The sequence below is a fragment of the Chrysemys picta genome, chromosome 1, assembly GCF_011386835.1.
Source record: "Chrysemys picta bellii isolate R12L10 chromosome 1, ASM1138683v2, whole genome shotgun sequence".
NCBI lineage: Eukaryota > Metazoa > Chordata > Testudines > Emydidae > Chrysemys > Chrysemys picta.
This window is the reverse complement of record NC_088791.1, coordinates 26,239,037-26,256,189: the sequence shown is the minus strand read 5'-3', so window position 1 is coordinate 26,256,189 and position 17,153 is coordinate 26,239,037. Positions and strand designations below refer to the sequence as shown.

Sequence of the window (17,153 nt, the reverse complement as noted above, 5' to 3'; positions counted from 1 at the left end):
AGAGCACCGAGCTTCCCCTCCTCCCCTGCTCTGATAAGCGGAGAATGGGGGAAGCTTCACAAGCCGCACTTCAAGTGTAAAAGAGCCACATGCGGCTCATGAGCCCCAGTTTGGCCACCCCTGCTCTATACAGAGAAGTTGCTAGCTGCTACGTTAACATTCTTCATTTAAAAATACACAACACACGTATTACTTACTTCAATTCTTGCTTCAAGCTCAGGAATTGGAATTCTACGATTGTAACACAACATCTGTCTCCCAATGTCCTCGCAGATGGGGGTGGACCCTAATGAAGGCAAAAAAATACTCTAGTTATCAACATATGAGTAAAACGAGACTAAAAATCCCAATTTTAACCTTACCGTCCAGCTGTAACAGCATATTTGTTTTTAAGAGGTTCGTGGCTCGAGATACTTCACTTTCAGTAACACTTGTGCAGAGTCGTATCCTGAAAGACAGTTTGAAGCGCTAGTAGGAAATTTTACTAATTTAAGCAAGCAAGAATGGCGTTAGTTATTTGAGGTAGGGTGCCGTATTACCTATGCACAATGCTAAGACACCAGGCATATTAGTACACCAATGAGAGAATGTCATTTCTAGAGAGAGCAGGGTTAGTGGTATTCTCAGCATATGTAAGTGGAGGATTAGAGATTTATCCCTGTAGCAAGCCTCTTCCATATGAGTAGTAGGATTAAAGGGTAAATGTAGGTTGAATGTGAGGAAGCTTTCTAATGTTGATAGTCTCCACAGGAAGATTGGGAGAGCCATATCACTGATGTTTAGAAGTAAACAAAAAGTACTACAGTAGGGTAGTGGTTCTCAACCAGGGGTAAATCAACTAACCTAGATATTTGCCTAGTTTTACAACAGGCTACATAAAAAGCATTAGCAAAGTCAGTACAAACTAAAATTTCATACAGACTGATTTGTTTATACTGCTCTGTACACAGAAATGTAAGTACAATGTTTATATTCCAATTGATTTATTTTGTTACATGGTAAAAAATGAGAAAGTACACCATTCAGTAGTAGTGTGCTGAAACACTTGTATTTTTATGTCTGATTTTGTAAGCAAGTAGTGTAAGTGCGGTGAAACTTAGGGGTGCACAAGACAAATCAGACTCCTAAAAGTGGTCCAGCAGTTTGGAAAGGTTGAGAGCCACTGCACTAGGGAACAACTCCTCACTGTAAGTGCATGGATATGTATTAAAACAGAGGTTTCCAAACTCTGGGCTGAACAATGCTGGCTGGTCACATGGGGCTAGCTCACCCCTTCCCCCCCCCCACCAGTGCTCAACTCCGTTAAGCAAACAAAAAACAACATTACGTTCCCAATACTACTGTTCCATTTAATCAATTGCTGTAGTTGCCATAGACATCATGTAACTAGGTTGGGGAAGAACAGGAGGGGAGATGGGCCACAAAAAGCTCTCCAAGATGTAGCCCATCCTATGAAAGGACAAAAATTCCCTTGCAAAATGTCCCCATCTGACTTGAATTTTATCTGTGACTCATGCAGTCCAGCTGTACTCAGCCAGTTCAGAAGGTGGGTACTCTGGTGTCGAGATGACTCAAAATAGGCCCTAAGTTACACCATTCCCTGGCCTATTTTTCAGAGAAATCCTTGCACAATGGCATACCTACAATTCCATTTAGTTACAATGTAATTACTATAATTTCATCAACAGAAGTGGGTCCAGTAAAAGGTATTACCTCACCCACTTTGTGTGTCTACATTTTCACTGGCAGTCACTGTAATTACAGTTAAGTGCCAGATAAATGTCTTATTGGTCATTTGCTTGTGCAACTAGCCATCATCCATGCAGTTACTGTGGTAATAAGTACTGTATAGCCGAATATTTTTGGTAAAAAAAAGTGACGCATCAAAAAGTGGGGGGTCGGCTTATAAACGAGTCTACGCCAAAATTTGATGATTTTAAACTCTATGGCAGGGATCGGCAGAATTTGGCACGTGGCTTGCCAGGGTAAGGCCCGGCCCGCCAGGGTGCTGTTTGTTTACCTGCTGTGTCCACAGGTTCAGCCGATCGCGGCTCCCCGCTCCAGGCCAGTGGGGGCTGCGGGAAGCGACACGGGTCGAGGGATGTGCTGGCCGCCACTTCCTGCAGCTCCCATTGGCTGGGAACGGCGAACCGCGGCCACAGGGAGCTGAGGGGCTCCATGCCTGCAGACACTCCAGGTAAACAAAACGTTCCGACCCGCCAGCGGCTTACCTTGACAGGCTGGGAGCCAAAGTTTTCCAACCCCTGAAATATAGGGTCGGCTTATGAAAGGGTTATACGGTTTTTGCTATTTTTACTTAACCATCTTGGGGGGTCAGCTTATAAACTAACGGGCTAATGAATGAGTATATATGGTAATTTAATGTGCTTCTCTGAAAACGTAAACTAAATGCCACTCTGTTTGCAGTTGATTGGAGGGTATATAAAGTTAGATTAGAAGTAACAGACCTTACTTAGCTTGCATCTTACTCCACAGAAGATTACATAACCCTTCCAATCCCTCCTCCTGACAGAAAATTTAATTTGTAAATCAAATTGCTATTACTGATGTTTTGGGCCAGATTTCACCACTCTTACTCTTCCAAGTAGTACCTTGCTCTTCAAGTAAACCCATTGCTTTCATTGGAGCTACTTCCAGTGTAAGGTACTGTCAGGGTGAAGCAAGGGTGGGAGAAACTGGCTTTTTGGAAACAAACATCACAAGCTTCTGAACTTAGTCTACTTGTTCTTTCCCAACAAACTTGGACTGTGATAAACAAACAGAACACTTTTTTGATGAAGCTGCTATTTTTAAATAGCCAGTCCTCAACCCAAAACTAGCTGCTTGGAGAAACATGCGTTTTCTTACCACTCTCTTTGAACGAAGTGTATCATATCCTGTACAGTGGATTGTTCACAAACCATGTAGAGCCCCCACAGTCCAGTATCAGTGTAACAGGTGTTGAAAGACTGGAAGCTATGACACAGGTTGCCATGGCAAGTGATCTGGGCAAGCTTGCTGGATAAATTCTGTTTACACAAGAAGATAAGTTTTAGCATTTCGGTGTTTTTTTTTTTTTAATATTCTTTCCCACCACTAAGCTCGCCCACTGCTATTTCAAGTGAGACAGATTGGCAGCTTCCTCCACAGCCAACAATACTACTATGAGTATGCACCAGATGCTTTTGTATAGAACAGGCAGCTTCCTCTCCTGCACATAATCTTTCACTCTCCAAGTGGCTGCCTGAACTTGTCAGTTTTAAATTGCAAAGGTTTTTTTTTTTTTTTTTTTTTTTTTTTTTTTAAGTCCTAATAAAAATAGCTAGTAAGATTCCAAGAGAGGGAACAGGCACTGGGATACTCATTGCATACAGCTTTGGAGCCTATTTAGTTTTTCCAACTTGTTTTCACTATAGGTTGCTAGGCTCTATGAAGGCTCCTCCACTTTGGTGACTCGGTGTACCATTCCCCAAATGCACCTGCGCCCAAATTCTCATGTCACATGGCAACAGAATGTATTCAGGGACCTTTGGGCTGGATTTTGATTTTTTTTTTTTTTAAACGCCGATAGAAATACCCAGAAAACTGGATTCCATTCCAGACAAGGTGGAATGTGTGTACTGATGCTGGCAAATTACTGAATTAAACACCTCTTAGGGTACATCTACACTACAGGGGGGAGTCGATTTAAGATACGCAAATTCAGCTACGTGAATAGCGTAGCTGAATTCGACGTATCGCAGCCGACTTACTCCGCTGTGAGGACGGCGGCAAAATTGACTTCTGCGGCTTTCTGTCGATGGCGCTTACTCCCACCTCCGCTGGTGGAGTAAGAGCGTCGATTCGGGGATCGATTGTCGCGTCCCAACGGGATGCGATAAATTGATCCCTGAGAGGTCGATTTCTACCCGCCAATTCAGGCGGGTAGTGTAGACCTAGCCTTACTGGTATAATCAACCCTCAAAGTGTCTTGAGGTTCACTCACCACACCTCCTCCAAAGGAACGATCCCAGTTGCCTATCAGAGTATTTGCTACCATAAGGGGAATTGTATCTGGGTGAGACCAGCCAACTGCTTCGACAGCTATTGCGATGTGTGCCAAAGGCATCTTGTCATCTCTTATACGAATCTGAATCACAAAAATGTTAATTTCAAATGTAATGCAGCAAACATATCATAGTGTGTACATTTATTCAAATGAAGGAAACTAGGAACTTTCAAATAAAATCTAGTGCAAAGCGTAAGAAGCTTTACTCAATAATACCCTTCACTGTCTGTGTAAACCTAATGCTGTGTGTAAGGAAATTATACTAGTCATTTTGCAGACGATTAAGACGACATAGGATGGCAAAGTGATTTGCCAGAGTCGGGGCAGAGCACAGGAGGCCCAAGTTCCAGTCCTTTGCTGTAACCTTTAAAAACCCCTGCCCAGAAATATATCAAGTGAACAGTATGATTTTCAAGGATGCTGAGCATCAGCTGCTCCTATTAACTTCAATGGGTGCTTAGCAGCTTTGAAAGTCACGCTAGAAACTTAGATCACACCAGACAACTCGTTAATATTAGTCATTACTCAGTGTTGCTTGTTGAGCTGATTAACCTGAAAAGGCAAAAAGCAATCTCAGTGCTTACCTCACTACCTGTGAATTTGCAAGGGGGTAGGGCTGGCATTCCTCCTTCCTGAGTAGACGGTAAGTTACCAAAATGATAATTTGCTAAATCAAGCAATTCATCATGAGAGACTCCTGAACAAGAGAGGTTCAAAAAATGTATCATCTAAGAAGATCATTTTTCACAGACGTTAAAAAGCTTCAGCCAAGATGCCAGAGTTACAACAATCCATCATAACCTTTGGTTCTCTCCCAACTTGATTGTTGTACATTTCTGATTTCCCATCCCCCCTTTCCACGTCATTAAATGCCATTGCTAAAATCATCTTCATCACCTTTCTTGCCTCCTCTATCTTATACAGCACCAAACACAAGCTCCTTGTTCTCAACTGCAAGGCCTTATATCATCTCACTCCACCTTTCTATTTTCCTTTATTCCCTCTCCCATCCTGAACACCATCTCCTTCCCATATTTGTAGCTTTGTGCTCTGTCGCACTGTCCTCTTACACTTGGCTTTCCACTGAGAGGCTGTTCCAAGCACCCTCCTTGCCTAAAGATAAATTTAAGGGTGTCCCTGGAAGATTACTGGGGGGGAGGAGGGGGAACACAACAGATGAGATGCAGATACACAGAACTTTGAGGGCTAACAATAGACTTCTATGACTTATTAAGTAGTGGATAAGTCATATTTCTGTGTCTGATCTTTGTACTATCTCAACAAAGTTAAAGTGCGGTGTTTTTAAACTGATTTCCAAGTGCTTGCTGTGATGCATGTCTCATACTAACCTCCAGCAGCAGCCAGCACTATCCTGGGTCCTTTATAATGTGTTGTTATGTACTCCACCAAGTCATTGCGATTTATGGATCTGTAGTGGTAAAGAAGAAAATGACTACACCTCCTGTCAGCATTGGTAGTGTCTACACTGAAGCGTTGCAGCGATGCAGCTATGCCACTGCAGCGTTTTAAGTGTATATAAAAGTTATAAACAGAAGTTTCACATTGTAATAGTGTCCAAAGCAAACATGTCTGAGTGTAAGGCACTCAGGGGAAATTCCCCTTGCAATTCCACCTTGTGCAACCCCAAACACTTCATAAGGCATAAAGAGAACAGAAATTGTTCCATTTATCTTTAAGTGTGGTTTTCAAATACTGGAAAGTAACCATGAAATTAAGACAAAGGAGAAATAAAAGCTGGATTTACTTGATGTTTTCGGTGGGGCCTAATATTGTCCGTCCCAGTGTAGTGTTCTGATAGGCTGTGGCATGAAGATAATCAAAGACAACTTCCTGCAAATTGGTTTCAACTTCCTGCATCTCTCGAAGGATAACTCCTCGCTCCCGCTCGATCTCCGCTTCCCCCAGTGTACTGTTCTGTATGATGTCAGCAAGAATCTCCACAGCTAGTTGAAAACACAAAGGGATGGGGGGCAAGTGTGCTTCAGCAACACTGGAACCTTCAGCTCACTATATCGTAATTAAATAAGTAGCTCAAATACATATTATAAGTGGGCAGAACTGTTAGCATAGAGTACAGGAAGAGAGATCTAACAGGAAATTGAAAATAAACTCCTACATAGTGTAATCTTATTTTGTAATATTTGTTTTAGGAAAACTTTAGTGTCCTTCTTGGAGAGAATGTGTGTTCTTCAGGGATTTCTAAAACTTCTAAAGAACATAAGAACATAATGCTGCCCATTAATTTCATTTGGTGGCCCCCCTAGTTCTTATATTATGGGAACAAGTAAATAACTTTTCCTTATTCACTTTCTCCACACCACTCATGATTTTATACACCTCTATCATCTCCCCCATTAGTCTCCTCTTTTCCAAGCCGAAAAATCCTAGCCTCTTTAATCACTCCTCATATGGGACCCGTTCCAAACCCCTAATCATTTTAGTTGCCCTTCTCTGAACCTTTTCTAATGCCAGTATAGCTTTTTTGAGATCAGACCACCACATCTGTACTCAGTATTCAAGATGTGGGCATACCATGGATTTATATAAGGGCAATAAGATATTCTCTGTCTTATTCTCTATCCCTTTTTTAATGATTCCTAACATCCTGTTTGTTTTTTTGACTGCCGCTGCAAACAGCGTGGACGTCTTCAGAGAACTATCCACGATGACTCCAAGATCTCTTTCCTGATCAGTTGTAGCTAAATTATCCCCCATCATATTGTATGTATAGTTGGGGTTATTTTTTCCAACGTGCATTACTTCACATTTATCCACATTAAATTTCATTTGCCATTTTGTTGCCCAATCACTTAGTTTTATGAGATCTTTTTGAAGTTCTTCACAGTCTGCTTTGGTCTTAACTATCTTGAGCAGTTTAGTATTCTCATCAAGGAATTGTCAATATGAATTATTTTATTTCAGATGAACACTATGGAGTAAGACAATTCACTTAGACATACCAGGAATGAACAATTAGAGAAAAAACTAAACAAAAATATAGCTTGTTCTTCAACTGGCAGCACTTTGTTTCTCTCTTCTTGGAAGCTTCTTTTTCACAATATGTTTAGAGACAATAACTTAAGTTAACCACAATGCAAATATCCAGGGCCCTATCATACCTTCCCAAGGTCAAACACACTGGAGGAGCACAGAGTGCCCAAGATACACTGGAAGGTTCACTTTAGAGCTTGAACAAAAGTTCCCTTAGAAGGACATGTTCTTAAATATAGGAGCAGGGAACATGGTCTACAAACTCTGGATCTCTGAGATCTGTAGGGGAGTGAGAATTTCACATCTTTACCCCCAAAGGAGAGCCATTTGGTCCCTAGGAGATGTGCCAAGCATGGGCCACAATGCTGAAATGCTCCTCTCCAAACCTGCTAAGCCTCATCCCCATGGAGTTTCAGCAGGGGGCTGCCAAAGAAGGGAGGTGGGAAGCACACTGCAGAGGCACTGTTCTGCCATTTCTGCTTTTTTAGAGGGTTGTCAGCTCATTTAATTCCTTGTTGTTCCCCTCCTCCCAATCTTTAGGAAGGATGCTCCTTCAGAAATTCTGCAGAACAGAAGCAGTTACCTCTTGGCAAGTCCTTTGAGAAAGCCTTTGCATAATACACAGTTTGTTCTCTGGATGTGTAGGCATTAAGATGAGCTCCCATGTTTTCAATCTCTAGTTCCAGGTCTAATTGAGACCTCTTTTTTGTCCCCTGAAATTAAAGAAAAAAAATTGTTTACTTGCACTCTGGAAGGTACCTACCCACAAAGTAGCTTTTGCACATGGGGAATAGTAAGGGTTTATTTAAAAAAAAAAAAAACCTGATTTGAGCACAAGAGAAACAACTGGTTTGAGAGGGGAAGGTTGGCACATCCCTCTTTCCCCACTGGAAAACTAAGTTTAAAGCCTGCACAGATTCCAAGTGAAAATTAACTTGAGGACAGAGTGCCTATTTGTCTCCTACAAAGATTAGTTAAATTCAGCATGACTCAACTCTACCAATCTCAGGTATCAGCAGGAGCGGATCAGTTCAGGAATTTAAACATAGTGGCAGAAATATGGAAGGAAGGTTGCACAACACCTGACTCAGACCAGTGTTGTTTTGACTGCACCTCAGTAAGCACTCAAATTGTTAATTTTAAAATGCTGAAACAACATGCAGAACTAACTCTTGAAACTAACAGATCTATTATTCTTGAATTCCTCCTGTCAGCCATTTTGTTTGTTTGTTTTTTGTTTCAAATAGATCAAACATGAAATTCTTCTTTCAGGCAAGGCTATAGCAGCACATGCAAATATACGGGTGAAGCTGTACAGATTTGAGGTGATATCCTGGCTCCACTGAAGTCAACAGCAACTTTGCCATCGACTTCAATGAGGCCAGGATTGCATCCTTGATTTTTATTTTGGACAAAAATCCAAATTGCTTGCGTTTTCCAGGTGATTTTGAAAAGTGATAGACTGAAGTCAGTTGTAAAGAGTCTCCATAGTTAGCCTTAAAGATAAGTAACAGTTCTTCTTCGAGTGCTTGCTCATATCCATTCCATTAGGTGTGCGCGCGCCGCGTGCACGATCGTCGGAGAATTTTCTACCCTAGCAACACCGGCGGGTCGGCTGTGGAGCCCCCTAGAGTGGCGCCTTCATGGCGCTGAATATATACCCCAGCCGACCCGGCGCCCCCTCAGTTCCTTCTTACCGCCCCTGACGGTCGTTGGAACTGTGGAGCGCGGCGTAGCTGTTCTCCACTCTACCTAGCTTATTCAGTTATTCATAGTTATAGTTATAGTTCTGGGTGTCTATAGTTAAATAGTTGGTTATTCACTTTGTTAATAGTTGTTATATAGTTAAAGGGGATTAAGGGGGTTGTCTCCCCCTTTTTCCCCCGGCCGCGTGGCCGGGCTCATGCCCAAGGCTCCCGGCTTCAAACAGTGCGCCTCCTGCGCTAAGCCTATGCCAACGAGTGACCCGCACGACTCGTGTCTGAAGTGCCTGGGAGAGTCCCATCAAACAGATAAGTGCAAGATCTGTAAGGCCTTCAGACCGAGGACCAAGAAGGAGCGGGACTTTTGGCTCCGGCAACTCCTTATGGAGGCGGCACTTAGCCCGGACGCTCCATCGGCGCGTCAGGCCCCGGCACCTAGCACCTCGGTGCGCAGTGCCCCGGCGGCACCGACCATTCCGACCACGTCGGACAAGCCTCCATGGCACCGGACCTCGTCGGCACCGCACTCACAGCAAGTGCCTCGGCGCCGTTCATTATCCCCGGGACATAAAAAATCCCATAAGACGGGGACCTCCGTGCCGAAGACGCCGGCTCCCCCGGTGCCGGGGGTAGAGCCGCGTCCGCCTGTGGAGCACCGAAAACAGGTGACTCCAGCACCGTCGACTCCGGCTCCGAGGCCGTTGAGTCCGGTGCAGACAGGGTCACCACCGCGACCGGCGGTGATACAGTACCTCCCGTCGACCCCAGAGACCTTCGCGACGGCGAGAGACTTGATCGCTCTCACGGAGCCGGCACCGCCCCAACCACCGGCACCGTCGGCACCGTTGACTCGTCCGGTCCAATCTAGGGGGAAACCTGCCTTGATGCGCCCTCCATCGCAGGGGCTGGAACCACGGCACCGGTCCAGGTCCCGAAGCAGGTCCCCACGCCGCTCGCAGTCCCGGCGCCGGATATCACCTCGGCACCGGTCGTACTCGCGGCCAAGATCATCGTCGCGGCACCGCTCTACGTCTCGGCACCGCTATGATCGTCGGCACCGATCGACGTCGAGACGTAGCTCTCGGCACCGATACAATCGACGCTCGACGTCGAGAGGCCGCTCCCGGCACCGGGCCTACTCCAAGTCATCGTCCAGGTCCAGATCCGACTCCCGGCACCGGCGCGGTCATCGGCACCGATCGCGATCTCGGCACCGATCGCCGGCACCGCGTAGAGATAGAACATCTCCAGACCGGCACCGTGCGGCACCGTATCCCACGGGATTAGTCTCGGCGCAGTCGGCACCGCCATGGCCATCGAGATCGGTGTCTCGCTCCTCTGAGGACATATCGAGATCGGCATACCCCCCTCAGGGGCAAGCCGAGGAGCAAGATATAGGCCATTGGCAGGAGGTAGCAGAGGACCCTGCTCATGGCCCATCTCACTGGTCTTTCTGGACCCCGTGGGCGTACCATCAGGCGCAAGGGGCTCCAATAACTTCAACCTCTCGCTCGGGTCACTCCGATAGAAGGGCCCCAGAGTCCACCATCTCTCGCCCTCCTCCAGGGGGCATGGAGGCTTCTGTGTCCGCACCACCTGACGTCCTGGACCCAAGGGCAGGTGATGCTCCGGCCCAGGAACAGGGAGACCAGGACCCTCCCTTGGATCCCTTACCACCGGAGGCATCTTCCTCTTCCTCTCCGGATGAGGCAGTGGCGGGCACGTCGTGCACAGGTCCACCCCCAATAGATCTTCGGGCTCATCAGGACCTCTTACGTAGGGTAGCCCGTAATATGGACCTACAGGCGGAGGAGATAGTGGAGGTGCAGGACCCCATTGTAAATATCCTCGCGGCGGATGCCCCATCAAGAGTGGCGTTGCCCCTGATCCGCACGATCCAGGCTAACGCCACTACGATATGGCAAACTCCTGCCTCTATCCCACCCACAGCCAGAGGGGTGGAGAGAAAGTACTTTGTCCCCTCAAAGGACTATGAGTACCTGTATACTCACCCACAGCCGTGTTCACTGGTGGTGTCATCAGTGAATGCAAGGGAGCGCCACGGTCAACAGGCCGCAGCGCCCAAATCGAAGCTAAGCGCCTCGATTTGTTTGGCCGTAAAGTTTATTCAGCCGGAGGGCTGCAACTTAGAGCGGCTAACCAGCAGGCGCTCTTGAGCCGTTATGGTTTTAACTCCTGGAACTCTATGGGGAAGTTCAAGGAGTTGATTCCCCAAGAGTCCAGGGAAGAGTTCGGGGCCCTAGTTGAGGAAGGTAAGAAGGTGGCTCGGACTTCCTTACAGGCCTCACTAGATATAGCGGACTCGGCTGCGAGAACCCTGGCATCAGGTATCGCTATGCGAAGGACCTCCTGGCTCCAAGTTTCGGGTTTGCCCCCCGAGTTGCAACAAACCCTGCAGGATTTGCCCTTTGAAGGACAGGGGTTGTTCTCGGAGAAGACGGACTCTCGCCTGCAGAGCCTCAAGGACTCCAGGACAATCATGCGCTCCCTGGGGATGCATGTTGCGGGTCCTCAGCGCAGGCCATTTAGGCCTCAGCGCTTCTACCCCCCCACCCCACCTCGTCAGAGACAGGACTCTGCCCGGAGGCGAGGTGGTAGAAGAAGGTGGACCGGCCCTCAACCTGGTCAGAACCAAGGGCCACCAAGGCCACCCGCAGGCCCCAGGCAGAACTTTTGAAGGTGCGGTCGAGGACGGCGCCCCAGTCATCCCCCAGGATCCAGCCCCCTCCTTTCGGGATCGCCTCTCCCACTTCCACCGTGTTTGGTCCCTTATAACTTCGGACCGTTGGGTCCTTCGCACGGTGGAGAGGGGATACGCTATCCAGTTTTCTTCAATCCCCCCCTCCCACCCCCCTTCTCCGTCCCTCTTCTGGGACCCTTCTCACGAGCAACTTCTTATACAGGAGGTTTCCACGCTCCTTGCTATGGGGGCCATAGAGGAGGTTCCAGTAGAGTTAAGGGGCAGGGGATTTTATTCCCGTTACTTCCTGATCCCCAAGTCCAAAGGAGGTCTGCGACCCATCTTGGACTTGCGCGGACTCAACACATTCGTAGTAAAGTTGAAGTTCCGCATGGTCTCTTTGGGGGCCATTATCCCTTCCCTCGATCCTGGAGACTGGTTCGCCGCCCTCGACATGAAAGATGCATACTTTCATATCGCAATTTACCCGCCTCACAGACGCTTCCTGCGATTCGTGGTAAGCAAAGTGCACTATCAATTTGCAGTCCTTCCCTTCGGCCTATCCTCGGCCCCAAGAGTGTTCACGAAATGTATGGCTGTCGTGGCAGCGTACCTTCGTCGGCAAGGGATACAGGTGTTCCCGTACCTAGACGACTGGCTGGTACGCGGTCGCACCAAAGAGCAAGTTCGAGCTCACGTCCACATAATAGTGCACACATTCAACGAGTTGGGCATCCTACTCAACAAGGACAAATCCACTCTAGAACCTACCCAGAGAATAGAATTCATCGGCGCAGTCCTAGACTCCAGACGTGCACAAGCCATCCTGCCAGACAACCGCTTTTGTACCATCACGAGCCTTATTCAAGGGCTCAGGGCCGTCCCAACTACCACGGTGAGGTCGTGCCTCACCCTGCTGGGTCACATGGCTTCCTGCACGTACGTAACCAGGCATGCCAGACTTCGGCTTCGCCCACTCCAGACCTGGGTGTCATCGGTATACCGCCCTCATCGGGACAGCCTGAACATGGTGGTCACGGTCCCGAACTCGGTCCTGACCTCCCTCACCTGGTGGCTAGATCACAATGTGGTTTGCGAAGGGATGCCATTTCACGCCCCACAACCCTCTCTGCACCTGGTCACAGACGCTTCATCTCTGGGTTGGGGCGCCCATCTCAACGAACACTATACCCAGGGCCTGTGGACTGCACCCCAGCTAGCCCTGCACATCAATGTTCGGGAACTGATGGCGGTGCGCCTGGCGTGCCAGGCATTTCTCAATCTCCTACGTGGCCGCTGTGTGTTAGTTCTCATCGACAACACCACGGCCATGTTTTACATCAACAAGCAAGGAGGAGCACGTTCGTCAATTCTATGCCAAGAGGCCATTCGCCTGCGGGACTTCTGCATCGCCCACTCAATCCATCTCACGGCATCGTTCCTCCCTGGAGTCCAGAACACTTTAGCGGACCGACTCAGCAGGTCCTTTCAGACGCACGAGTGGTCTATCCGTCCGGACATCATACATTCAGTCTTCCAGAAGTGGGGGTTTCCCCAGATAGACCTGTTTGCTTCTCGAGACAACAGGAAATGCCACGTGTTCTGCTCCCTGCAAGGTCGAGCTCCGGGCTCCCTCTCGGATGCGTTTCTCCTTCCCTGGAAAGACCACCTGTTTTATGCCTTCCCTCCATTTCCTCTGGTCCACAAGGTACTGCTCAAATTGCGCAGAGACCAGGCACAGGTAATTCTGGTCGCTCCAGCGTGGCCGAGACAACATTGGTACACCACACTGTTGGAACTCTCGGTTCAGACACCGATCCCGCTTCCATTATGTCCAGATCTCATCTCTCAGGACCACGGCCGGCTGCGTCACCCCGACCTGCAATCTCTTCACCTCATGGCGTGGCTGCTCCATGGTTCACCCAGGCAGAGCAACAATGCTCGCACTCGGTCCAACAGATTCTGCTGAGCAGTAGGAAGCCTTCAACACGGACCACATACTTGGCCAAGTGGAAGCGGTTCTCCTGTTGGTGCGAACAATGAGCCACGTCCCCGTTACAGGCACCTATTCCTCTCATATTGGAATATCTCCTCTCCCTAAAACAGCAAGGGTTGGCGATATCTTCAATTAGAGTTCACCTGGCCGCTATATCAGCCTTTCACCCAGGAGAACTCGCGTCCTCGGTATTCTCTAACCCGATGGTCGTTAGATTCCTCAAGGGCTTAGACCGGATGTACCCACAACAACGTCAGCCCGTTCCGACGTGGGACCTCAACCTGGTTCTCTCCAAGCTCACAGGTCCTCCATTCGAGCCACTGGCCACCTGTTCACTTCTGTACCTATCCTGGAAGACAGCCTTCCTCGTAGCCATCACCTCAGCAAGGCGCGTTTCTGAACTCAGGGCGCTTACATCCGAGCCCCCTTACACAGTTTTCCATAAGGATAAAGTGCAGCTTCGTCCACATCCTGCCTTTCTCCCTAAGGTGGTTTCTCCATTTCATATCAACCAGGATATATTTCTCCCGGTCTTTCATCCTAAACCACATGCTACTCGCCAGGATCAACGTTTGCATTCTCTGGACGTACGCAGGGCCCTGGCTTTCTATATTGACCGCACAAGGCACTTTAGAAAGACGACGCAACTCTTCGTTGCAGTGGCCGACCGAATGAAAGGCTCACCGGTCTCCTCACAACGCCTATCCTCCTGGATTACGTCTTGCATCCGGACTTGCTATGACCTGGCAGGTGTCTCAGCACCACACCTCACCGCTCACTCCACGAGGGCCCAAGCTTCCTCGACGGCTTTCCTGGCGCAAGTTCCGATCCAGGACATTTGTAGAGCTGCGGTTTGGTCATCAGTCCACACATTTACAGCTCACTATGCACTAGTGCAGCAGTCCAGGGACGATGCTGCATTCGGATCAGCGGTTTTGCACACAGCAATGTCTCACTCCGACCCCACCACCTAAGTTGGGCTTGGGAGTCACCTAATGGAATGGATATGAGCAAGCACTCGAAGAAGAAAAGACGGTTACTCACCGTTGTAACTGTTGTTCTTCGAGATGTGTTGCTCATATCCATTCCAAACCCGCCCCCCGTCCCCACTGTCGGAGTAGCCGGCAAGAAGGAACTGAGGGGGCGCCGGGTCGGCTGGGGTATATATTCAGCGCCATGAAGGCGCCACTCTAGGGGGCTCCACAGCCGACCCGCCGGTGTTGCTAGGGTAGAAAATTCTCCGACGATCGTGCACGCGGCACGCGCACACCTAATGGAATGGATATGAGCAACACATCTCGAAGAACAACAGTTACAACGGTGAGTAACCGTCTTTTTTAATTTTAAAAATTAAAACTAGTTTTCAAATTAAAATACTTACCTTGAAAGCCATATGCTCCAGAAAGTGAGCTGTTCCGTTGTTCTTCTCATTTTCATACCTGCTTCCAGCATCAATCCAAAGACCAACCTTATTAAAAACAAATATTAATCTTACTATTTAATAGAAGATAGCATTGGCATTGTTTTGCTGGTTCTTACTTTGGCTAAGATTTTAACTTTTATAAATAGACTACACAGATTTGCAAAAGTGACTAGTGATTTGGGTGCCTCAATTTTGGGGTAAACTAATTTGCAGTTAAAGGGGCACAATTTTCAGAAAGTGTTGAGCACCCACTCTCTGAAAAATCAGACCCCTTTACAGTGTATCAAGTTTGGCATCCAGAATCACTAGTCACTTTTTAAAGGCTTAGCCTTACCTTCACCCAAACTTGTGTTCGTTATTTACAAACTGTTGTTAAATACTTCTGCTAAATACTCAATGAAAATAGTACATCTAATTTCACAATGTAATGAAAATACAGGTACATAGTTAAGTAAAAAATTAATTCACAAGTTACCTACTGTGCATGTTGAGAGTCCAGAATCTTCAGAAGCTACTCTCAGACCATTTTCCAGAGAAGACACTTTAGTCTCAGGAACATTTAAAACTATTTGTGTTGCTGCCTTGGTGGCCCTGAATCTGCTTGTCCCAAGTTGTATGGACTGTAAAGAAAAGCCATTAGTTACAAATTGTAGGCACCATCCTATGATGCTTGTCAGGAAAGCATGCTCATGAACTTAGAAGTCTGAATTATTTATTTTTGTTTTGTAAAATTAGCATTGATTTGGTGGCCACTGCTCTTCTCCTCAGAAATGCACCAACTCTGCCCAGAAAGGAAGCATGAAGGGGCATAAAATGGACCAGTCTGCAGCTGACCCCTTTTTAATGCAATGGTTAGAGCACTAGCCTGGGCTGTGAGAAACCTGGGTTCAGCTCAAGCCACTTAGTCTTTTTGTGCCTCAGTTCCCCATGTGTAAAATGGGGAATAGTAGTAAAAGCATTAAAGATTATGAGGTGCTTACATATTACAGTAAGGGGCCATATAAGTACCTGAACTAGTCCCAGAAGGGCCAACATCTACAGCTCCTCAATCTGCACAGATCCATGTTTTTATTCAAGAAACCCAGGGTCCAGGGCTCAGCCTGCAATGCCACCCCATGTAGCCTACAGAACTCAGGCTGCTCCAGCTTCAGCCAAAAACTGCAGAGCCACCCGCACTGTGGCTTGCACAGATCCCACACAGCCAGACAACCCCACGAGTACAGCGGGCAACTACAAAGCTTGGGGAACCCCAGTGTGCCAGCCTGTATTCCACCTTGGTTCCACGGCCCGCCGGGGACGTTAGTTGGCGATTCCTTCATGTAGCTGTGAGTACAGCTGTGTATCTGGCACAGTTCACCCCTCTTCCCAATGCCTGTCCTTGTTGCGGTGTGTGGGAGACCCTGGCACATGTCTATCTACAGTGCACCAGGTTGCAGTCCCTCTTCCAGCTCCTCCAGAACCCCTTGTTGAGGTTCTGGCTGCACTTTTCCCCACCCCTTTTTATATATGCACACCCAATCCGGGGCCCCACAAAGTCATGGGACCACCTTGTCAACCTCCTCCTAGCCATGGCCAAAATGGGCATTTATAACACCAGGCTGAGGGGGGGCCTGCAACTGTGGGGCCCGTTTTCTTTCTTTCATCCATTTACGCATCTGGGCAGCGTCCGCTGGCTCCTTGGATGCTTTTGATGAGCAGTGAGCACTATCCAGGGTTCTCTGCTCGGTGTCCCCGTCTGGTCCCCTAGTTTTGGTCCTTCAACCCCCCCACACCTGTTACTGTTTTTTTAATTTGTTGTCCCCCGATTTGTGTTGATGTCTGGGCTCACTAGCTCCTCCCCAGGCTGGGGGAGGGGCCCTTAGCTTATGCCTCCCACTTCCCAGCACCCAATAGGCCTACGCAGCTTGGGGTGGGGGCGTGGGGTGGGAGTGTGCAGGTCCCAGGGCTCAGTGCGACCCCGTGAAAAGAACCTGAAACTACAGCTCCCAGGGTGCACCGCGCGGAGGAAGCCCATTGCCCTTGAATTGCCGGCAGCCTGTGGCCCGGCCAGAGGGCTGGGAGCCCACCCAGCATCTCCCCCGCGCCCCGATCCCGGCCACTCACCCGGTTCGCTGGAGCTGAGCCCCGCACAAGGCGGCGGCCAGACCCGGCCCAGAGGAGCCGTCGGGCCGCCAGGCAACCTGCACTCAGCGCCGCCGCCATCTTAGAGAAGAGCCGGGGCGGCCGCGCGTCTCGACTTCCGGCGGGAGCGTCCCAGGGCGGAGGGCTGT

At 48.4% G+C, this 17,153-nt stretch overlaps 1 protein-coding gene across 1 annotated transcript in view; it reads right to left on the bottom strand.

Moving 5' to 3' along the window:
• Positions 1 to 17,153, bottom strand: part of PMPCB (peptidase, mitochondrial processing subunit beta) — an 18,137-nt gene extending 984 nt beyond the window's left edge. Inside the window, exons 1-11 of the mRNA XM_008172468.4 lie at positions 16,987 to 17,153; positions 15,363 to 15,503; positions 14,842 to 14,928; positions 7,644 to 7,773; positions 5,814 to 6,012; positions 5,398 to 5,477; positions 4,633 to 4,745; positions 3,986 to 4,129; positions 2,869 to 3,029; positions 363 to 448; positions 198 to 286 (exon numbers count right to left, since the gene is read on the bottom strand). Of these exons, the coding sequence (XP_008170690.1) occupies positions 198 to 286; positions 363 to 448; positions 2,869 to 3,029; positions 3,986 to 4,129; positions 4,633 to 4,745; positions 5,398 to 5,477; positions 5,814 to 6,012; positions 7,644 to 7,773; positions 14,842 to 14,928; positions 15,363 to 15,503; positions 16,987 to 17,085 (1,329 nt within the window). The 5' untranslated portion in view covers positions 17,086 to 17,153. The remainder of the gene's footprint in view (positions 1 to 197; positions 287 to 362; positions 449 to 2,868; positions 3,030 to 3,985; positions 4,130 to 4,632; positions 4,746 to 5,397; positions 5,478 to 5,813; positions 6,013 to 7,643; positions 7,774 to 14,841; positions 14,929 to 15,362; positions 15,504 to 16,986) is intronic.